The 23,421-nt window shown below is 40.2% G+C and overlaps 2 protein-coding genes across 4 annotated transcripts; one reads left to right on the top strand and one right to left on the bottom strand.

Moving 5' to 3' along the window:
* Positions 1-55: 55 nt before the first annotated feature.
* PRMT7 (protein arginine methyltransferase 7) lies at positions 56-22,651 on the top strand. Of its 3 annotated transcripts, none has more exons than XM_052686622.1 (18): positions 56-480; positions 6,971-7,106; positions 7,821-7,857; positions 8,631-8,780; positions 10,093-10,201; positions 10,533-10,645; positions 11,486-11,727; positions 11,854-12,031; positions 13,075-13,202; positions 13,446-13,587; positions 13,851-13,934; positions 15,334-15,381; positions 15,701-15,790; positions 16,391-16,552; positions 19,914-19,988; positions 20,536-20,696; positions 21,747-21,843; positions 22,440-22,651. In XM_052686622.1, exons 2-18 carry the CDS (start codon positions 7,012-7,014, stop codon positions 22,596-22,598), a joined length of 2,070 nt encoding a protein of 689 aa, XP_052542582.1. In that variant the 5' UTR covers positions 56-480; positions 6,971-7,011; the 3' UTR covers positions 22,599-22,651. The 3 variants fall into 3 exon arrangements, with proteins under 3 accessions (XP_052542582.1, XP_052542580.1, XP_052542581.1); XM_052686620.1 differs by lacking the exon at positions 56-480 and adding an exon at positions 6,637-6,725; XM_052686621.1 differs by lacking the exon at positions 56-480 and adding an exon at positions 6,732-6,854.
* Positions 1,957-6,621, bottom strand: SLC7A6OS (solute carrier family 7 member 6 opposite strand). The gene is made up of 5 exons (XM_052686636.1): positions 6,438-6,621; positions 5,339-5,716; positions 3,852-4,052; positions 3,293-3,419; positions 1,957-2,825 (listed from the first exon to the last, which is right to left on the bottom strand). Exons 1-5 carry the CDS (start codon positions 6,594-6,596, stop codon positions 2,704-2,706), a joined length of 987 nt encoding a protein of 328 aa, XP_052542596.1. The 5' UTR covers positions 6,597-6,621; the 3' UTR covers positions 1,957-2,703.
* Positions 22,652-23,421: the final 770 nt, after the last annotated feature.

Genomic DNA, 23,421 nt, shown 5'->3' with positions numbered 1-23,421 from the left:
GTCCCCATCTGAATTTCATTGTTGTTCACTAGGAAATGACTGTCCATAAACTCACAGAACAGACCACTTTTGTAGCAAACACAATGGTCCATGGCAGAACTATATCTTGAAAACTAAGTGGCAGGAAAAAAAATAAGAATGAAACCAGGAAACCAGGAGTAAGTAGTAGTGTCTTATGGACTGATCCAACCAGCAATATGTGTAACTTCACAGCTCTAAGCCTAACAGCAGGACACTGCTACTGAACTTTGATGTACCAAAAGGTAACATGAAGCCACTGTTCAGCCAGCAAAGCAAGATACCCTTCAAAAAACACTCCTATGATTTTAATCTTAATTTAAAACGTTGCTCTCAGCTGAGTTTGTCCATGTGTACAGTTATTGTGCATTTAAGGTGAACTTGATCTTGTGGTCACAAGATTATGGCTGAAGCCATGTCTCCTTCAACTGCTGCACGTCTCCATCATCTCCTTGAATAACAGTGAGTATATCTGGATTCTTGTACTGAATTCTTGTTTGAGGTTATCTTAAACAAGAAGCTATAAATAACTGCAAGATACAAAAGATGCAAAAATAGAGTCAGGGCCATTTTCATGAAGCAGCATTGGTATGTAAGGAGGTTAAAATTCCAGGTGAGGAAATTTGAACGCAGCTGGAAGGTCAACATGCAGGGTGTTCTTGTTATTTAATTTAAAAAATAGCATTTAGCTTTCTTACTGCAGCTTTTTAGTCTTAGATATGATTAGTATACGTTAACAGTATCTCAGATAAGGCATCTGTCCAATGGGCAGCATAGCTTTAACAGGCTAGGATTGTGACATAATAGTCACAGTATCCTTCCTGAGAAGAAACAAAACGTTTTGTCTGTTACCTTGGCATCACCATTCAGAACTAACAGACCACAAAGTCCCTGCTGCACCTACAGCTCATGACTGACTTTGATCTAACATCTCATTAGCCTCTTATTACAGACTTAAGTAGGAGAGAAATATTTTTAAGTGTCTAAACAAGCAACTGTCAGTTTGGGGGATACTTCTTATGAAAATGTTTGCTATATTGAAGGACATATTCAGATTGCAAGATTTATTAACTGTTAGGGATGGGCCAGATGGATTAATCCCGTTTTTACACAGTTTACATGTAAAATTACACAGGTGATGGTGCTAGGTTATCAGCTGACAGCTGCAATACAGCAAAAGCTAAGTATATAGCAAAGGAAATAACCTGTGTTTCAAGACTTAAGCCAGACGAAGAGAGTATCATTTGGGATGCTGCCCTCTTCTGGACCTAAGAGGGAAATTTAACTACACTTCAGGGTAGCATAATATACTAAGAACTCTTGCAGAATTTGAAATTCTTCACAGGTTTCAACAAGGGCTGATAATACCTGCATTTTTAATAATTATTACACGACATAAAGTGTTACTCAGTATGGAGTTTCAGTAGGCTTTAGAGGTGCTGTGGCTTAGCTTTCACTTGCTCTGTATATTAAAGCTGGAGGCCAGACAGTTCATCCTTGTCCGAAGAAGGGATGGGTGGAAAGCTTCTCCCTTGTAACAGCACTAATGCCATGTAATGGTGGAGGAAAGTGCAACGGTGTCACAGCAACTCCTAAACTTCTTGGTAGAAGCAAATATAATGGGTGTTTTGGTAATCAAGGTTAAGTATGTATATGATTAAGGTAAAAAAAACAATCTCAGATTTACTACAGACTGGAACAGGTACACGAAGTAGCCGACATTAAATACATATATATATTTACTAACCAGACTACAAGAACTCTGCAGCCTGTTTTCCTGGCAAAACCAAAACCTTTTAAGCATTGGTGCTGCTAGGCAACATTACAACATAGGTCAGTGCCAGCAATCAAGTACCCACTTACAGAAGGTTGTGCAAAAGTTACAGTAATTAAAATGCTAAAGGAAATTCAGCTGAACCAACTTCTGTGATCCTTGCGTAAAGAAAACTTAACCAAAGATTCTTTATTTACAATTCAAATTCATATACGTTGTTCCACTGGAATTATTGGACAAAGAGGCAAAGAATGTTTGATTCAAGGCAGTTTGTATGCTCAGACACTTGTAAAGAAGGTAACTGGAAACTCAGGAACAAATGCAGTAGAAAGCACGAGGAGACAGTGCCTTTTTTCTGAGAATCCATCAGGGCAGCTACGTTCATCCTGAACATTGGTACATTAAACTTGGTACATTAGTCATGACAAGAATATTTCTTCCGGTCATAACCTCAGCATTGTGTAACTAGTGGAATATTCTCTTTTAAGTCATACAGCATCTTCTGCGTGGAAAGAAAATTTGTGTCATCAAATGTTGGTACTCAGACCCACCTGTTTGGTATCAGCTGAAGTTGACTGAGCATTTGTAATAGCTCACATGGCAAGAGAAGCTTTTAGTGTTTGTCGGAATTCCAGTGTAGTACTTGAGCTAGACAGCATCAAGGTGAACCATGCCAGCCACGAAGTTTTAAAATGTTATTTAAAAGCCAGCCAGGCAAGAATTTAGCTTACAGTTCTTTCAGGTAGAGAATGATTTTCTATTGTTCCAATTAGTACAACTTCCAGCAGAAAGTGATTTTCCAGGTTTGTTTGTTTTTCCCTGTAACACTTTTATGAAGCCAGCAGCAGCTGTCTGGATTTGCAGTCTTACTGCAATAGTTGTATGTATTTCATTTTCCAAAAAAAGGGCTGTTAGTCAGAATCCAAGTCCTGGATCTCATCATAGCCAAATTCCTGAAGAACCTCCTGACGGTATTTGTTCCATGTTCTTCTCCTGTAACACTGGTCCTCATCACTGGAGCTCTCTTCAGAGTCTAAAGAGAAGTGCATTAACATTTTTGTGTTATCCCTTTGCTTAACAAGTTCAGACTGTTTTAACTTCTTGAGTAACACGTGTTAGCAAACAAAGTTTGAACAACCGTATTAGGTGAGATTTGACTTGTGCTTAATTATACTTGAGAGTACACGGATGGGGAGTTAAGAAAGAAGGCTGTTTCATGAGCATGTGGAACCAAGTCATCTATTCCTTCTCAAATCAAACCATCGTTTGCAATTGCAGCACCCTGAAAAGGAGTTCTTAATTCTGACTTTGCAAAAACATCAAGATCTGCTGTAGGTCCAACAAAAGATAAACCACTGTCTAACAATGGCAGTCTGCAAGTACTGCAATCTAGCAGTGCTGTCAGGTTTTCTTTGTTGTCGTTAGAAAGAAAACGTGGGAAAATGGATGAGATTTATATGTGCACAGCATGAATGCAAACAATACTTAGAACAGGCATACCTTTTTCTTCATCATCTTCCTCAGCTAAGAATTCATCTTCATCAGGATAATCATTACGCCAGTTACCTTCATCATTTTCATCATCTTCATCTTCGTATATTTCAGCTGGAACTTGATCATCATCTACCTGTATGTCAAGACAGAAAATCCAATATTAATACACCCACTTTGCAGTAAGCAGTTTTTTGGCTACTTGTACAACAATCATAAAGAGCCAGGAGAAACTGATGTGCACAGTAACTCAGCAGTCCCACAAAGCACACTGTAGAAAAATTCATGTTGCCAGTATGTTCACAGTAACATGGCAGCCTGCTTTAGGGAGAGTGGGATGTGAATTACTTAACATTTGTCATTTTGAGGCCAGCTGAATTCTTAGTACACAAACATCACGTTCAGCATTCTGTCATATCAGAACTTGACTGAATCAACTGTAACTTGAATGAGCACAGAACTGGCGCTGAGCATAGAATGGATCTTCCTTGGCCATTCTTCATAGGACTCTAAGCATATTTATTCTTACCCTTCCTACTTAAGATCAATCTGTTTTTAACACCCTTACCAGTTCATATTCTTCTTTATAAGGCTGTACAGAGAGGATATTTTGGATCCAGCCAGGAGCCGATGTTTCCATGCAGTAGATGTCATAAACATACTCATCTTTCTCACGGAGTTCTACTTTTTTGTGATCTTCAGAAACATTTAAACGCTCACGGATCATCTCTACTGCATTGCAAAGAATCACATCTGGATCACCAGTTTTCTGTTAAAAAATAAACATGCAGATCTTCACTGGAACCAGACACACGAAGTCTCAGTAAAAGTTTCCTTTGTGACAGCAGTCAAGCAAGAGATGTGCATAAAGCAGCACTGCCACAATGCAAATGTTTTACAGCATACGAAGTCTATGGGAGAAACAACTAAAATGTGAGAAATCAACAAGAAAATACTGACATGCTCTGCAGATAGGCTTTTTATTTTATTTCTTCACTCTACAGTAAAACAGAAGAAATGTCTTCATGTTTTCTCCTTCCTAGTAAATAATTTGCAATACCTTTGCTTTAGTGGCCTGTATCTGGAAGTCTACATTTTTCCTCTGCTACAGCTTCTCAGAATATTTTTTCCTGATCTGACCCTACTCAGTTTTGTTCCCGTTTAGCAGATTGATAGGAAAGAGATCTCAAACGTCTGTTTGAACTACTTACTCTGGCTTTAGAAGAAGCAGGAGTTCATACTGTATCCTGATGGCAGAGCTCTAGTGTGATCGTTAAGAAATGCTGAAGGATGACAGCTGGTTGGGCTCTGCCTTACCGGAGAATTTTCTTTAAAAGCATCCGTCCTTCACTTACATGCAATGAAAGAACTACTAAAGGATGCAAACGCAGCCCTTCTGCCTTCTTTTATATGTGGAGTCTTAAATACAGAACGTTTTTAATATCCTGTGTTGCATGGGCTGCCCCATATAGAAGGCAGAGCTGCTTTGTTTTTAAAAGCATTCTATCGAGCAGATATTCCTCCAACCAAAAAGGTACTTAACTCATACCAAAGAAAACAGGAGCTAAGAAACTTGTCAAACACCTGGAGTGCTGCTATAAACAAAGCATACACAAAAAGAAACCAACCTAAAGAATCCTGCAGATACTGCAAGTACAAGGAGATGCTCAAAAGCATTTAGGGGAGTCTTGCCTACAAGTGGCATTCCTAGGTGGATGAGAAGACACTGGATTAGACTTCTTTTCTTCTCTAGCAGGGAGAAAACGACTCAGCAATCCATCTAGCAGATAAATAGGAGCATTAATATACATGAAGAGCACACAGAAAAAAAAGAGTGGTACGAGCCAACTCTGTGTGGCTGTCAAATATTACTGCACTCCAAGATACTCATAGAAGATGCTTCTTGCACCATGTGTTAACCACTGCAAGTTACAGATCTCTGGTTGAAGCTCCTGTCGAACACAGGAATACTTAGGATGCAAAAACCTTTAGCTGTCAGTCTGCCCACACGTATGAGCCCGTGACACTTCAAGTATGCTAGGTTTATCTGCTGACCTGTGGGTTTGTTGCAGTAAAACTGGAGTCCTCCACCACCTCCTCCTCTTGCACGATATCAAACAGCTGGAAGTTCTCTCCGCAGTCCGAGCTCTTATCCACAGCACCGCTCTCCTCCTGTGACGCATCTCCTGCTGCTGCAGGGGCCGATCTGCCGCCATCGCTCCCTGCCTGGCTCTCTGTGAGGGTCCCAGCCGTCCCGCTGGAGCCCGGCCGATGGCTGGCAACTACACGGTAGCGGTTCTCCTTCCTCCTCGCCTGCTTGGAGGAGCGGAGCTCCTGTGCTATCCGCTGTGTGCTTCCCAAGGAAGGCCGCAGGCTCTGTGCTGCTTTGTCTTTACTGATCCCTTCTTGAACGTATTTCTGAATGGGCTCGTTCTGGCAGAGGAAAAAAAGAATAAGCATGGACCTGTTAGAGTGCATCTGGAGGAGGGATCCTCTGATCCAAGGGATGGATCACCTCCCTAAGAGGACAGGCTGAGAGCTGGAGCTGTGCAGCACGGAGAAGGGAAGGCTCCGGGAGACCTGAGAGCAGCCTGTCAGTATCTACAAAGGTTGTAAGAAAGAAGGGACAGACCCTTTAGCAGAGTGTGCTGTGACTGGACAAGGGGAAATGGTTTCAAACTAAAGGAGAGGATACACTGGATATATTATATATGTTTTTTATGATAAAGGCAGCGAGGCAATGGCACAGAGAGGTGGTGATGCCCGTCCCCGCAGACAGCCAGCATCAGGGGATGGGCTGTGAGCACGGATGGAGCTGTGGGTGTCCCTGCTCAGCGCAGAGTGCGAGCAGCCGCCCTTTAATGTCCCTCGCAACTCAAACGGCTCTACGAATGGAAACGGTGACACCAACAGCGGTGATCACGCTCCTTTCTAGAAGCGCCCAGAAGTTTACTCACAATATCCTTTACAACCAATCACAACGGAACAGATAAACCAGGTTTTTCCAATACCAAAGGCCGTGCATCAGCTCAAAGCCGCTACCCCTGCGTAACCAAACTCAGCACCGCCGTCGGCTTCACCAGCCCCAGCCCGCAGGCCGCCCAACGCGCACCCACCCCCGCGAGCGCCGACAGCGCCAGGATCCCGGCGGTACCTTGGAGGACACGGTGGCCACCAGCTTGAAGACGCCCCTCTCCACCGGCGCTCCCTGCCCGGGCTCCGCGCGCAGCCGCTTGCAGGCGAGCAGCAGCTCCTCGGCCGGCTCCGCACCGCCCCGCTTCCGCTGGACGCGCAGCACGGCCGCCCGCTCCATGGCGCCGCGCGGCACGCCGGGACGGGGCGGGGCGGGCACTGCCGGCGGCGCGCGGTGCAGGACGGGCGGGAGGCCGCGCCGCTTCCGCGGGAGGAGACGGCGCGTGGTTTGCTGGGATCCGCGCAGCGGGTAGGGGAGCGGCTGGGGGTGGGCTTTTGGTTTGTGCTTTTTATTGCCGCTTAGGGCTGCGGGATGAATTTGGGTTGAAAACGTTCCGATAGCGCAGCGGGAAGGCAGCGAGCTGTGCTGCTGGCCGAGGTGGGCGTAGCAGGGATGTGCGTGTGTTTGTGCGTGCACCCCGAGCTGTGAAATGTCAGTTGTGTTCACTGAAGGTGTTTTGTTTGCTACAAAACCAATGTTCTGCATTCCGACAGCAAAATTGCCCGTACGTAAATAACGTACGTCGAGATCGACCATGAAGACGTTTTGTGGAAGAGCCAACCCGACCACGGGCTCGTTGGAGTGGGTAGAAGAGGACGAGGATTATGACTACCACCAAGAAATTGCGAGGTATGCTGGGAAAAGTCAGCCTTCTTCGGGTTTGCTTCTGTCTCCATGGAAATCCCGATGACTTGCAGCTGATGGGACAGGCTGAATGTTATGGTGTGTGTGGGGCTGAACAATACGTGTACAGTTCCATAGGGAACTCTCCAAGAAGTTCCACTCAGGTTTTTCTGAACATTTCCTGGAGGTGCTGATGTTAATACCAGTGTTCATCCAATTGTGGCAAAGTCTTTGGCTGGATTTCTTTCAGATCCATTCTGCCACACAGAATTGATGCTTATCTGTTCCTGAACTCAGGTTGCTACTATCTGGGGGGTTCAGGATATTAGGAACAATTCCAGTTCTGACAGAGCAGTGAGGCAGTGGCACAGCTGCCCAAAGAGGTGGATGTCACCATCCCAGAGGTGTCCCAGAGCTGTGGGGATGTGGCACTGAGGGATGTTGGCAGTGGGCACAGTGGGATGGTGTTGGACTTGGGGATCTGAGAGGTCTTTTCTCCAGCAATTAATTAGATCATGGGAATTCGTGACCACACCGCTGAAATTACTTGATTCCTTACATCTGGGAAAACACTTGGGACTTCAAGAGCATGCCATAGTTATCTGCACATTCATGGGACGTGGGACTGGCTGCATTAATAGGGGAAACAAAGGCTGTCCAATCAGACCTAGCAGTCTGCAGTGTTTTGCAGTATGTTGACTGGAGTTTTGCTTCTTGTAGATCACGCTATGCAGACATGCTTCACGATAAGGACAGGGTAAGTACAGAAGCAATGAACTTTTAAACGGTGAGGAAACAGTCACTTTCTTTCTCTTGAGCAGCTGTCCCTGCATGATGGTATGGATTTCTCCGAAGGATGAAGTGTTCAGATCTCCACATCTGACCTGTTCCTAGATCAGGAGATGCCTTCTTACGTCTGTCTCTAGAGCAGTGGTTTTTTTCTGCAGAATGTGATATTTGCACTCAGTAGCTGCTTTTGTTGCTCCATATTTGACATTTTAGTTGGGACCTTGGCAGAGCTCATGGTAAAATTCCACAGGCTGTAAATGTGAAGCTAGGCTTCATAGTTCTGACAGGAATGTAAGTAAAGTCTGTCTTTATTCTTTCATTATGATTTGGTGTATTTACAGATCAAGATTGCAAAGAAAATTAAGATCACCAGCATATCTACGGGTGTGATGAAACCTGGAGAAATAGTTTAAATACTCTTTATGCCCTAGCTGTTTAGTCACAAACCTTAAAAAGCTTCTGTGTGTCTGCACTGTGACACCTTGAAGGAAAAACGTGGTTATTATCATCAGCTTCACAAAATGTCTTGTATTTCTAAACGCTTTCACTAACAGTGGCTTTGGTGTGACTGTACAGCATAAGGAATGACTGTAGGCCTTTCTTCTGATGATGAACACATATAGTCTGAGAAGGGAAAATTCCTGCACAGAAATTGAAAGTAGGCAGAAGGTTGTTGATCTTGTTTTGTTAAGAAAGAAATCCCTATGTATGTATGTGTATTTACTTATTTCATTTCCACAGAACATGAAATATTACCAAGGTATTCGTGCTGCCGTAAGCCGAGTAAAGGGAAGAGGTGAGAAAGCAATTGTTCTAGACATAGGGACTGGCACGGGACTCCTGTCTATGATGGCAGCTTCAGCAGGGGCAGATTTCTGCTATGCAGTTGAGGTAAGCATTTGGTACAGGTTGCATCCATGTTCGTAATTTCTTTGTAAGAGCTTCAGTGCAGTTGTTGTGTCTTCACAAGCAGTGGTGTGGGTGCATTTGTTGTGTTGTGCTTTGCTTTCTGAAGTGAGGATTTGATATCTTTATGTGCATGAAAAGAGATGGATCTTAAAAGAGTATAGCTGAAAATGCATAGAACATTTTTTTTGGACCAGGTTCTGTAAATAAGCAGATCATCTAACAGTGCAGTTTTATGCTGCTTTGTCTTCCCTACTGAACTCCAGTATAATATGGAAAACTTGATGAATATTTTTGAAAACAGTGAATATTCTCAAGCCATGTTGCTGATCTTCCTGAGTTTCAGTTTTGTTGATGGGCTCTTAAACCAGTAAATCAAAACATGGACCACATTTTAATAGAGAGACTGCCTCACAAACTGATTTTTCCATCTCTGTTTTTAGATAGAGCATCTCCTGCTGTACTGACAGTTTTGAATTCTGATGGTTGTTAACAGCAGTTACTTTCAGTAAGGGTGATAGCAGGGATATTTTGGCCAATTTAACATATTCTTTTAGTGCATCTGTAGAAAAAAAGAGAATATTCACTTGCCCTTAGGTTGTGTCTGGAAGGCACAGGTATATAAGTTCTAATAGCGGTATATTATTCCAGTTATGGAACTGGGGCTAGGTTTCAACGTGGCCACAGTTCTCTTATCCTGAGTAGTCAGATTTCGAGGCTGGGTAGAACATTCAAAATCTGTATGCTTACAGTCTGGTCATTGAGCCCTTTTACTACACTCTCCATTATTCTGTTATTTTCAAGCTGTCTCTTTATTTTTCTTTTTGTTGTGAATGTAATACTGTTAATTAGAGCAGAATTATGGTATATTCTGGTGACTGTTTCTGTACTGGTTCTTTTTTTCCCTTTTGATTACTATTTTATTTACTTATTGTTACATCTTGAGCACATAAAGGTTTCTTGGAGCCTCTTCTAGTGCGTGTGTCCCTTTATGTTTAAGGACAAGTTTGTTTAGTGTAAATGTGAAACAGTTCATGAGGTGTGTTCTTGTCTTTCAAAAATTAAAGTGAAGTAGCTTTTGGAGACAGCTGAGAGCCAGGCTTGAACCATGCCATGTGAGGCCTATGAACTTTGGAAGGGAGGCTTAAGGTCTCTTGTTTTGTGGTCGTGAGCTTCAGCTACAAGAAAAAATACAGATGTAAAATGTTAGCAGCACTAAACGTGCTGCATTTTGTGTTGTTGTATTTCTGAAAGCCAACATTAGCTAACCAGTTTGTTGCAATCTTGAATTTTGCAGGTTTTCAAACCCATGGCTAATGCTGCTGTGAAGATAGTGGAGAAGAATGGTTTCCATGACAAGATCAAGGTAATCAACAAGCACTCCACTGAAGTCACCGTTGGGCCAGGTGAGAAATTTAAAGCTAGGTTTATGTATGTATTGCACTACTACTTCAAAACTTCAAGGAAATATGTATTTTCATGCTTCTCCAAATGATTTTAATTAAACAAAGGAAATCTTTTTCTTTCCAGAAAGTAACATTGGAGTATTATTTCACAAGGAAATATTTCTGATAATATTTCAATAGTTCTGTAGTCAGTAAACTTGTACAGGAGAATATTTTGCATGCTTCAACAGATTCTCTGTCAGGAGAGCGTTTTTGAATGACTTGTCTTTTCAGCATACCAGCTTCTTGAAAGATATGTCTTAGTGCAGTCATAGTAAATTATGTCTTTCAGATGGAGACATGCAGTGTCGTGCAAATATCTTGGTAACAGAATTATTTGACACAGAGCTGATAGGAGAAGGTGCTCTACCAACCTACGAGCATGCACACAAATACCTTGTACAGGTAAGAACATGTGGTGTGTCAGATTTCTCCCTAGGGGTCTTTTTTGGAGTAGGATACAGGTAGGTGACAAAGTGTCAGCTTTCTAGGCTGTGAGTTCATGAGATGAGGAGCACCGGCTTCACTGGTCATTGCTGGAGGAGGGGGAGCAGAGATGCTACCCGAAATCTCTTCTACACTCCGATTATCAGACTCCTCATTTGAGACTGCTTCTGCTGCTCCTTCCCCAAGCTGCCTGTTTTCCTGTTCCTGTTCCCCTGTTTTCACCTATAAAGATAATAATGCTCCATAACTTTTTACAGCTTTCCACTGTAATTGATCTGTTTGCTTCCTGAACTTCACAGTTAGCTTTTAGTTCTGTGTTTATTTAGAACAACTTTTATGTGCTTTAAACATGGCTATCAAGTTGTCCCTGAATAAATATTTGAGCCAGTATTCTATATCTATATATAAGCTATATACTCATTGCAATAACAAATTCTATGTTAATGTTGAGAACTTAATAGTTAAGTGCTCAAAATAGGTCTGTCACCTCAGAATGAGAATGCAGATGTAAGTTTAACTGAGCAAATAAACTGGTATTGTTGTATCATTAATATAACAAAGAGATCTTTCAAAGTAGTCCTCCTAAAGGATGCCCAGTGGGGTGGGCAGGCCTATCATAATTCACAGAGAGAGAGTGTTCTGTGTCAGAAGTCTGTGGAATAACTGGAGCTTAAGATTTCAAAGTTCCCAGTCTAATTACTTTTCCTTTAAATTGGTTGGCATTTGAATTGATTTAATTTTCACGTATGTTAATGTCAGCTTTGTTGAATTCTTTTACCCTTTGTTTTGCACATTCAGGAAGGATGTGAGGCAGTGCCTCACAGGGCAACAGTGTATGTCCAGTTAGTGGAATCCAAAAGAATGTGGTCCTGGAACAAACTGTTTCCTGTTCATGTTGAAGCAAAGGATGGTGAAAAAATTATTGTCTCCCCTTCAGAAATGGACAACTGTCCAGGTGTTCCTTCTGTTTGTGATATCCAACTGAACCAGATGCCTTCAAGTGACTTCACTATCCTCAGTGATGTGGTGACTATGTTCAGGTGGAGTAGGCACTGCTTTGTTCAAAACAAACCTTTCCTGTTACACCTTTTCTGCTTAGCAAGCAGGTGAGAATTCCTGAGGAATACTGAACTGTTTCTTTTCACAATTTTGGTGCTTCTCTGCAGTGTGGATTTCAGTAAGCCAGTAAGGAGTGCATCTACCTGCTATAGAGTGCAGCTGGAGCCTGTAAAATCTGGCAAGGCACAAATTGTACTTTCCTGGTGGGATATTGACATGGACCCTTCTGGAACAATAAATTGCACAATGGCTCCATACTGGGTAAAACCCACATCTGCTTTCCAGGTAAAATACTGAGCCCTCAGATACTGTCATCAGATGAATTCCAGTAATTATTTTAAGGTCCTACTGGGTATTTTAAACAGCTGTCTTGTAAACTGTATAGAAACTTTGCTAATCTTTTATGTATTGGAAGGTGATAAATCATAGAAATGCTAGTTTTATGCACAAATTTTAGGTTTGCTTTAATGTGAAGCTGAGGTTGCCTTGTAGATCTACAGTTCTTGTTTATTTTATTTTACTTTCAAGAAAAAACAATAATTAGCACTTTTTTTTTTTTTTTTTAACTAGTCTCTGTCCTTGGTCAGAATATCAGGCTGTGTTTTTCTTCCATGTAGTTTTTGTATTAAATTTCCAAATCTTTTACTTAAATATATTTATATTCCCATAAAAAAGACGAGTATTAGGGAAAACTGCTGAGTTGATAGGGGATATTGAGAGGGAATGGGAGATCAGTGTTAAACTAGTCTCCTGTGTTTTTGTAGTTACTTTAGGCTCCTTTTGACTAACTTTATCCTACAGAGCACTTGTTTGCACTTACTGTGTTTGAGAATAAAAGGGAAAACTAACAAGGCATTTAGTTGGCTTAACACATTTGCATTACTGAAAGCAAGTTTTTGAGACGTGGATAGCTGTGTTGTCACAGTGACACTAATTGGGCTCCTTTGATTCATGAGACTCCAACCACTGGTCACTGTCAGCAATTCAATAAGTGTTTCTAATGTAAGTGAACTACAGAGGTAAAACAGCATTAATAAATATAAAATGCGTTTTTGTTCTGGTTTTCATTTCATGAAACACAAACTTAGATACACAGCAAGCCATTGGTCTCAAGCTTATCCTATTTCAAGACAACTATGCAGAGCATTATTCAATGCACAGTATTATTCCTTACTCAGCCTTGCTAACACGAGCAGGAATCCTTCAACCAGTCATATACCAGCTCCGAAGTCGTGCCCATTCTTACTAATTGACTTTTTGTATTTCCTTACTTGTGCATTTACTGTTTGAGTGAATCCCTAAGGTTTTGTTTGTCTACTCCTTTTCAGTGGAGAGATCACTGGATGCAGTGTGTTTATTTCCTTCCGAAAGAGGAGCAGGTTCTCCAGGGTCAGAAGGTGCACCTGACTGCCTGTCGTGATGAGTACTCCGTGTGGTATGTGCTGCAGAGAGCCAGGTAATGAGACACGTGGGTAAGAAGGGGCTGGTGGCTTCCTCCAAGCTGGACTAATTGCTGTGCTTGCAGCTGAACTGTTTTGTGGAAGAACAAGATTGAAACCTAGAGACTAGAAAACTGCTGGAAGCCTAAACAAATTAAAACGCACTGCAGTGAGCAGGTGGAAAAAAAATAAAAGTGATGCATAGAAACACAACTGAGCTTTGGACTGCCGGAATTATTCTGCCGTTTTTGTTGTTCCAGACAAGAAGATGAGGACAAGGCAGATGCTCGTGTTGACAGTCCTGTTTGTAGATGCCAGGCTCACCTTCTTTGGAACAGACCACGCTTTGGGGAATTGAATGATCAGACCCGAACACGCCAGTACATCAAGGCTTTGATGAATGTGAGTGCACGTTGCCTTTAGGTTTCCGGGCTTCTCTGACAGGTGTATTGTTTTAGTTGTTAGTAATGGTTTTTGGAATTTTTTCTCCTTTGCAAATGAGTTTGTTCATAGACTGTATGAATGTATGAATGTACTGCAATGTGTATCTTGGTCCTTATTTTCTATGCAGCTATAAAAAGTGAGGAAAAACACCTCCAAAATGTCCAGGACATGAGAATTCTTTCATTTGGAATAGGAATAACTGACAGTTGATTTCCCCATAGGTTCTGAAAACAGATAGCGTTTGCCTTTGCATCAGCGATGGCAGCCTGCTGCCTGTATTGGCTCACTATCTTGGAGCAGAGCAGGTACAGTACTTCCTCCTGGCTTGGTTTTCTTTTTGACCTCTGTGTTTTTGCTTGGTGTTTTCAGATCTGTTGTACTCCTGTCCATTGTTTAATTATTTCCAGTGCCTCTTCAGTGACAAGCGAGAAAGAGGCTCCCATTGTGTTGAAAAGTAGGTTAAATCATCAAGCTGAACTCTAGGGAGATAACAGTAACCAATTTTGATGTTTGCCCACGCAAAGCCTGGAATGAAAGTGCTGTTTTTCATTCCTTGCTGATTGCTGTTTACCTTCATACATACTGGGGCTTTTAAAAATTTCCCCAACCAAAATGTCTGGCAGGCTTTTTTTCTTCTTTTCTATTCACAGTTCTATGATTACATTTATTATCCACTTGAAATTGGAAAGTCTGTACCAGACAGATAAGAGGCTTTAAGAATACTGAACTTGTGTGTAGATGAAAGACAGAGTTGCCTGGCTGTCACATTTGCATACATGCCTTATTTGATGTGTTCCTGCTGGAGGCCCTTCAAACCAAAGTCTGTCATAGTAGGACTGAATGTCCAGGGAGGTGTAATGTAGTACAATCCCAAGGGAGATGCTGGGCAGCCCACAGAAATGAACAAACGTGCTGAGGTTTGTGGGACCCACGGCTCCCATATTTTTGCCTTTAGTCTTACAAGGGGCCAGTCTGTTTTCCTATAGACTCATAGCAGCATATTGCTTAATGCTTCACTAATACTGAATGAAACCTGAATGTTTTCTTATGTTTTTTCTTTTTCCTTTACTTTGCAATGTCTTTGCAGGTTTATTTATTTTTAATAAGCCTAACTAATCTGGATATTTTGAGTGAACATTCTGATGAGCAGGAAAATTAGGGGAAGTTTTGTAGGTTGACTGGCAATAGAGTAAAAACTGTTTATCACACCATAACCATGTTCAGAACATAAACTATACACAATGCCATTCATGTCAAGTCCCCCTAAAGCTTCCATCCTGATAAACCTAAATCCCCAAACTGTTGTCAGAGTGGAAATTTGAATATCTGGCTGATTGCAGTCTGGATTTAAAGGTTTTACTGTAAGAGTTTCTTTTTTAGGAATACCCTTGCATTAGTGCAGAGGTAAATATATGCCTAGAGCAAACATTCATGTTATGTGCATCTTAAAAAAGGAAAATAAATGGTTGCATTCAGTACAGGGTTTTTTTCCCTCTTGCACAGCTGTGAAAACAGCATCATATACCAGTAGTTATTGGGAGTTTTATTAACAAAGGAATGTAGCACAGATGTGTGGTTTTTTATTAGGCATGTGCACGGTCAGTTCATTAGAGTATCAAAATATCTCCAGCATCATTCAGTCTGTAATCATTTTAACTAAGAACTGCAAAGCTAGTTTGATTATCTGTGGTGTGTTTTCTGTAGGTGTTTACATTAGAAAACTCTGCTGTGTCCTGCTCTGTCATGAAAAAAGTGAGTATTTGGTTTTGTGTTAAAGCAGTAAATATTTGTTGTGAGGACGAGTGGAATGTGAGAGCTTCATGTAGTTTGCACCAGCCTCACCTAGAAGGTGACAACTAGCAGTTCTTTCCTCCTGCTGAAGGATCCTCTAAGTGCATGCACCCCTTAGGAACAGACTCGTCCCATCCTGAGGGCTGAGTTGTGGAAGGCAGTTTTAAAAAATTTCTCTTGGGTATTTGTTTCTTGTTTATTTCTTATTAAAATATTATTTTGGTGTGGATGTGTCTCAATTGTAGCTTTTGATAAAGACAGAATGTTACTTTTTTTCTAGTTTTTTAAAGCCAATCATCTTGAAGATAAAATTAAAATAGTAGAAGCCCGTCCCGAGTCGCTGACATCACCTCACTTGGAAGATAAAAAGGTACGGAATGGTTGTCCATACTGAATTTCAGAGGTGTGACAGGAAGAGGAATATGAAAGTGATTTTTGCTTTCCAGTTTTCCTGCTGTAACCACAGTGAACCACAGTTCATATAAAGTAGCAGTCATTTGAGACTTTTACCTACTGAAACTGAGCGAAGCACAGGTTGAAGACTTGGAGGGATTTTTTTTTTTCTTTGCCTTTGAAAGGTGTGATTTTCCCTTCCAGCATAATCTACACCTGTTGTAATCCCAGTTAAACAGTTTAACTGCACAGATACTTGGGGCTGAGCTCTTCTTCCTCAAGACAGTCTGAAGATCGCAGTCTATCAGTATGTCCTAAAATCCTCAAATTTGCAGAGTTCTGTGACACTTCTTATTAAGCTTTCTGTTTGGGAACTGCAACATTTTTTTGATGGAATTTTAAAATTCAGCAACTTGAAAAGATGCCTGTTACACAGCATCAAACCATATTTGGATTGGAGAAGTTTGTATCTAGATGACTTTGCTTGCTATATTGCATTGTCAGCTATTGAAGATGTAACTAGCCTTTGAGCTGTTGTTCTCTATTACAACATTTTCTGTCTCTTTTCTTTGCCAAGATTTCTGTTCTTGTTGGAGAGCCATTTTTCACTACAAGCTTGTTGCCATGGCATAACCTGTATTTCTGGTACGCCAGAACGGCTGTGACCCAGCATCTTGCCAGCAGCGTCACTGTTTTACCTCAGTCAGCTGCCTTGCACATGATGATTGTGGAGTTTCAGGTGAGACTGTTTTAGAGCATCCATTTTGCATTGATATGAATTCACCTAAAACTGAGTGCACTTTCCTAAGTTTTTAACACCAAGTTTCTGTAGTTATAATGCTCTTCCCTTTGACGTGCGTTGTGCTTGACACCTGAGGAGAGAATATTTGACATCTTGGAGATGAGTTTTGACATTTCAACCATCCCTTGTCAGAAAATTACCTTGAAAATTTTTGCAATTTTAAATGAAAAGCTTGAATGCTTTAAAATATTTGTTTAGGTTAGACAGGTAGTACTGAGCATGTCAGAATTGTGGTTATTTATAAAATGTAACATAATGTAAAATAACAATTTTGTAAATGATATTTGAGTGCAAGACCACAAGAGATTCCATAATTGAATGTTCATTTTCTTTGAAACCTTGGAGAATGCACACAGTTCTAAACTTGGGGTCGTGTTAGGATGAAAAATAATCTTTGAGAAATTTTCCAAGGCATAAATGTTTGTTAAGAACTGTCAGATGGCTGGTAAAGGTTGTTAAGAGTTTGCCTACAATGACAATGGAAATTGCAGAAGTACTTAGTGCTGAGTTTCTGTCCAGAAGCTGAAGTGAGGGAACTCTCTAGTCTGAAATTGGGCAAATAAAATATATGTGTCTATAAAACAAAAATGAATATTATCTAACATGTTCACATAATCACAACCTTCAGTTTCTTTTCAGAATACCAGTTCTTCTATTTCCTCTAACTGACCAACTGTGCAGTTTTGTCTGACCTTTCTTTCCCTTCAGAGAGAAATAAATAGAATATCATTCTGATACTCCTTAACCTTGTTCCCACACATCTACCCTTGATTTATACACATGAAAACATACAAGTTCTTTTTTCCTGTGTGATTATTCATCCACACTGCATGTTTTTGCATAGATTTCATGGTTTTCTGCAGAAGTTTAGAGAATTTGAAATGTATTCTGAGAAAATAATGTAAATCTGAGTCATGTAATAGGAAGCAGATGTTTAATCAACAGTAATCAGATTGAAATAAGCAGTTAATTTTAATCTCATGCTCTTTTATCCTGAGGATTTACATCCCTAGAATTCAAAGGGTTTCCTAAGAAAGTCAATACTATTCTCTTTATGTTTTGGATGACAAAACTGAAGCCTACAGAGTGATTAAGTTTATTCTGCAATCTAGTAGCTGAACCTAGAATGACATCCATATGACCTGAACCTCAGTTTTATGCCTTTGTGTTCAGTGTTGTTGGCTGACTGTTGGCTGTCGTGTTAGAACATAGAATTTGCTCTGTTCCACTACTCCGAAAGTTATAACTTAAATTTGACACTTTCCTCTTTGTTCAGTGGTGAATCTAGTCTGAAACACTAGAATGTGTTGAGTTTTGTTTTGGTTTTAGATAAGCTCTGCATTTGTCCGTTCTGGATTAGACAGAAGAAACAGACAGACTCTTGTAAGGTATTCTGCAGAAGCCCTAGAGCCTGTTCTGTGTTGTCAGAATAGCAGTATCTCATTGCACTTAGACAATTAGCTAGAGCTGGGTTCAGGAGAAGAAATGTGATGAACATTTTCCAGTTATAAACATGTTAGTCCATAATTTCATTCGGGGAGCAGGATGCTATGTGCCTAATATCATAGTTCTAACAACAGAACATTGTAGAAGTCTGTAGCTACCAATGATTAGTTATGGGATGTTATCGTTAGAGGTGAATGCAGAGAGATTCCTTACACAAAATGTCTCATAATCCTATTTAAAGTTCTGATGCATCTTGTTTACCGTTGCTGAGGTGAATATGACCTGGAACACAGGTGTAGTAGAAAATCTATTTTATTGAAGTCTTCTGTGAGCTGCAGAGGGGAAAACTATGTTGTAAATCTTTCATGCCTTAATCTTTCTTTCACTGTCAGTCAGTCTTTCCTGCAAACTGAGGGAGAAAATGTTAGGTTTACAGGTTCACTGTGAGTATTCAATGTGTAAGCTCTTTTTTTCTCCCCAAGAAAAGCCTTGCCTTGAATATTGCATGCAGTTTTGGTCTCCATACTGTAAAAAGGATATTAAAATACTTGAATGTGTCTGTGGGAGGCAACAAAACTGAGAAAAGAGCTGTGAGGATGGTCAAACAATAGAACAGGCTTCCTGTCGAGGCACTTGATATGACCCATGCCTGTCAGTGTTCAAGAGACATTTGGATAAAGCCCTTTATAACATGCTTTAACCTTTGGTAAGCCCTGAAGTGGTAAGGCAGTTGGACTTGACCATCGCTGAAGGTCCTTTCAAGCTGAACTATCCCATTCCATCCCATATATTTGGTTGTGAAACAGTAATGAACAGGTAATAGAAATGTGTATGTCTCCAGTTAGCAAGTGTTCTTATTCTATTAGAGACCATTAATGCAGTCTATGAAAAGGCAGAAGTAGAAGTGAATCACTTGTCTGTCAATTGTCAACAAAACTGTCAACAAAACTCACTGAGTATGTATGTGTAACAAGTGCCTAAAGTGAGTATACTCATCTTTGGAGTGCTAAAGGGAAGCATGGTAGTCCAATGAGCTGTAAGATGTTTTGTCACACTAGTCTGCAAAGTGTAAACCAAATGCTTGAGTAATTGCTTCAAACCAAGTACACTGGACTGACTGGAGAACATTTGTAGGCCCTGAACAATAATTTTGTGAGTAAATGTTGTCATCTGTTTATGTTTGTATTTTTAAGACAATACAATGCACTGAATTTTTGAGAACATACTGCCTTCAGTTCATCCAGTAATTTAATTTTTATCTGGCTATCATGAATTTGTTGTAGTACCACTTAACTTTGTTTTCCATCAAAATAGGTGAGGAAATACTCCCTAAAATATTCATTCAACTGAGTGGTTTCTCTTTATATTTTTTCTTATGATGACACAGAAATTGTTCTTGCAGTAAGAATTCAGATCTTCTGAAGGAAAATTATGTCAATTTTAGGGCAGGAACATTTTTGTCGTAGTTTATGTATCTTTTGCCTCTCTTTACCAGCTATACATTCTACAAGGAAGAGTTATGGTTTGTTTTCTTACTTGTCTTCAGATGGAAGTGCTCAGCGTTGATATATCCCTAGTTAGGAAGGAACTGATTCAGACCAATTCACATGGTGAAGGTCAACTAAAATACAAATCCTCATAGTATTGACTACCTTAAATTCTACTAAACTAGGTCTGAATTCCATCCTGCGATTTAGAGCTGTAATTTATGCCCTGCTGTGTGGCAAGCTAGGTTTGGCTGAGCTGATACGCACAGGCTGGAGGGAGGTACATGCACTTTACTAACAGTCGACTTTACAGCTAAAGCTCTCTTCATTAACAGAATCAAACAAAATCCTGTTTTCCTTTTTAGGACTTATGGAGAATCCGGAGTCCATGTGGCACCTGTGAAGGTTTTGATGTCCAGACTATGGATGACATGATTAAAGTAAGGCTGTTTAACAATGAGTGTGTTAGTCAACACCACTGTTCCAGGTTTTCATAAATACTGTGGCTTTTGAATAAACTCATCCAGGAGTTGTTGGTAAACGAATCCTGCAGTCCTCGCTTGCCCTCGCAGGTACTTTTAATAGTGAGCAGGGCTCCTAGAGAAACTGATGAGACTGGTGAAGGGTGAGATTTTTCTGTCAGTTTCTAGAGTTGTGTTGTGTATCTCCACATTTGTGGTAGCCATTTAGATTGCCTTTGTAGTCACTGTGTGGGAGTACAGTACTCTACACTGTAGGGTAGAATTCGTCTCAAGAGAGAGTTTGAATGCACTGTATCTTGAAAATACCCATTTTTATTTGCCTGTTGAGGACTAGCAATTACTACATGCATGCAGTACAAGGTTTTCCTTTACCTAAGAAGTACAGAACTTCAAAGTTGGAACTTTATTGCTTAAATATTCTGAAGTCACAATGCATAATTTGAATACAGAGACTATTTGCCTCTGGATTGTTTTCAGATCATTTTATTACTTTTTCTTTCTTCAGAATTCTCTGAATTTTAGAGAATCAAAGGAAGCAGAACCTCACCCTCTGTGGGAATATCCTTGCAAGTCACTCTCCAATCCCCAGGAGGTTTTGTTATTTGACTTCAGAAAGACTGTACCACAGCACTGCCTCAGCACAGAGGGCTCTGTAAATCTTTTACGGTGAGTTTTCTCATTGCTATGAATGGTTTTCAAACTGTGTGTGTTAACTAGTGGGATCTTAGGCAACAACTTTAAAAAGTGTAACATAAAGCTGTGGAATTTACTCCAACAGAAATTTCCTGTTGCTACTCACAATAGGCTTCAACAGTGAGAGGGTGATAATTTAGATAATATGCCTGTATTTCAAGGAAAGCATTTCAATAGGTGTCACTATGATTTAAAATGTAAACAGGTTAATTTATCGCTTACATAAAACAAATTGTTTTTTGTTTGTTTGCAGTCTTTGAATTTGTTCCCTGTTGCTGTGATCCTGCAGATGTAGCTCCTATTTAGCTGTTCAAATTATTCTGTTTAGTAGCTTTGAAGTGTACACAGTCTTTCCCTTTAGCTGTAATTCTAACAGCCTTGGTATTTTTCATGTCATCTGAAATACTTTTCCCATAACTGCAGATTGTAATTACTGGTGCTCAGATATGAAATGATGTTAAAAATTAAAAAACAGGGGAAGTTACTTGTAACCATGCAGGCTTTATGTAAGTAGATGTTTCCATTGTGAAGCCCAATTAATGGTTACACAACACCCAAAACCATCTGTGTAGGGTCTCTTTGCACCACTTGTATTTAGAGGCAGTATGCCAGTGTGACCCCTGCCCTTGTCAAGCACAGACTTGAAGTGAGATGGGTTGTGTGACTAGTAAAACTGATACATGAAGGTCTATAAAGGAGATACTCTCCAGAGACACTATATCATTTCTGCCATGCTTTATTACGTGCCTGTTAAATGGCTGTGTTTGTTAGCAGATGTATGTTATGACTTCAGTTCCTCTTCATTCTTTTTTAGATTTAATGTCTGCAAATGTTTAAGAAGTTGCAAACCATTTACCAAATTATTCGTCTGTTCAGTTTGTTTTCAGAGAAACAAGTTATTCATGCTTTCACAGCTTTCACTCTCTCCCAGCTAGATGAGGAATGGGTGCAGTGTTTAAAGACATCAGTGTTATATAAAGATAATGCTGTGGTGATGGATTTTAATCCCCTGCCTCTCTCCAGAAAGGGAAAGAGCCATGGAGCAGTTCTGTGGATGGAATATCATCTTACTGCTGATATCTCAGTTAGTACAGGGCTGGTGCAGATTTCAAATGAAAAGGTACTTCTTCAATCTAATTTCATTATCTCTCCAAGTCTGTTAGGATTACAGTGCTGAAAGATGAGTCTCAGCTGGCCATGCTTGATTTACATAGTGCTTCTTATTAAACTCTTTGGATGTTATGTGAACTGAACTAGCAGAGCTGTTTGTATCTTTGTGGGAAGACTCTTAGCATAAGTCGGAATTGGCTCCAAATGCTTCTGTAGATGAGAACCACGTACAGAATGCAGATAGGATGCTCGTTCAAAGTAGGATTTATACGACTTAAATGCAACTTGCTTATTAACAACATACAACTTCCTTTTCTCAGTTAAACAAAAAGAAAAAACTAGAGAAGGATGAGGTGTAAATATATATTTGTAAATATTGTTTGGCCAAATCTGTTTGTTGTCTGTACCTTCAATGTGCAGCAGAGCATGTTAGATTTCAAGCTACGCATTCCTTTAACGAGTGACTGGCAATGATTGTGAGAAATTGTATCTCATCTTTCTGTACTGAACTGAAAATAAGAACTCTTGTGTTTTTACTGCATTATTACTGTCCAGGTAATCCATCCCAGGATTGTAACTACTTTCATTTTTAACTCTTTCTTGTAGGGAAACTGTGAATGGAATCCCCACTGCAAGCAAGCTGTCTATTTTTTCAGTTCTGTTATTGAATCAGAAACTCTGGCAGACTTTCCTAGTGCTGTCACGTATGCAATAAATTTTGACACAAAGACAGGAGAGATTGCCATGGATTTTAAGCTATTATAAAATACTTTCACTTGTGATGTAAATTATAATAAACTTATACAATATTCCTTGTATGGCAGAGATTTGGGGTTTTTTTTATTGTGCTCAGAGAGCAAACATTCTGAAAAATACTCTTAAATCTTTTTGGTTTCATTTTAAAAATACCTACCCAGGGAGGGAGAGAGAAATCTTTCCTTATAGACAGGAATTGCTTGCAGGATTCATATTACAACTATACACATACTTGCTAGCATCTCTTGGTGTGAAACTGTGTATTTTGGGGTGCTGAATAGCCTGCTGGAAACACAAAATAGTTGGTGTACTGGGCATTATCTGGCATTAGCAGATGAAGACTCTAAACCTTATGCTGACTTTAGATAAGTGTGAGTTAAACTCATTTATTTCTAGGCTTTGCACTTGTTGCTGTCTAATGGAAATTAATCATCAGAGTGCACAAAAAGAAATCCCAAGTCAAACTACATATGTGTATTAGTATGCTCATTAGGGAAAGGGAGAAATAAGAGCTACTTGCAGGCTCCTGTACATTGTAGTTAGTATTAAATTGAAATAGTCTGTGAATTAAAGTATGTTGCACTGACGTTCTTCTGGAGCCAGATATGCTACATTTCTGAAGAGACATTTACTCAACAGTGTGCAAAGTCTAGAAATATATAACTGAAAATTAGAAAACAGACAGATTTGGGTTAATTGTAAGTGTCCAAATGATGATAGTCTGACCAGAGTAAAAGAAATTGAGCCATAGCCTAAAAACAGTCAGATATCTGTAGGATATAGGTAATGTGTATACATGCAAACTTCTGGCTTATATCCATTCCGTAATGGT

This window comes from Tympanuchus pallidicinctus, unplaced genomic scaffold (genome assembly GCF_026119805.1).
Source record: "Tympanuchus pallidicinctus isolate F22 unplaced genomic scaffold, pur_lepc_1.0 scaffold22, whole genome shotgun sequence".
NCBI classification, from domain to species: domain Eukaryota; kingdom Metazoa; phylum Chordata; class Aves; order Galliformes; family Phasianidae; genus Tympanuchus; species Tympanuchus pallidicinctus.
Note: the sequence above shows the minus strand (reverse complement) of the source record. Positions and strands in the feature narration are given on the sequence as shown.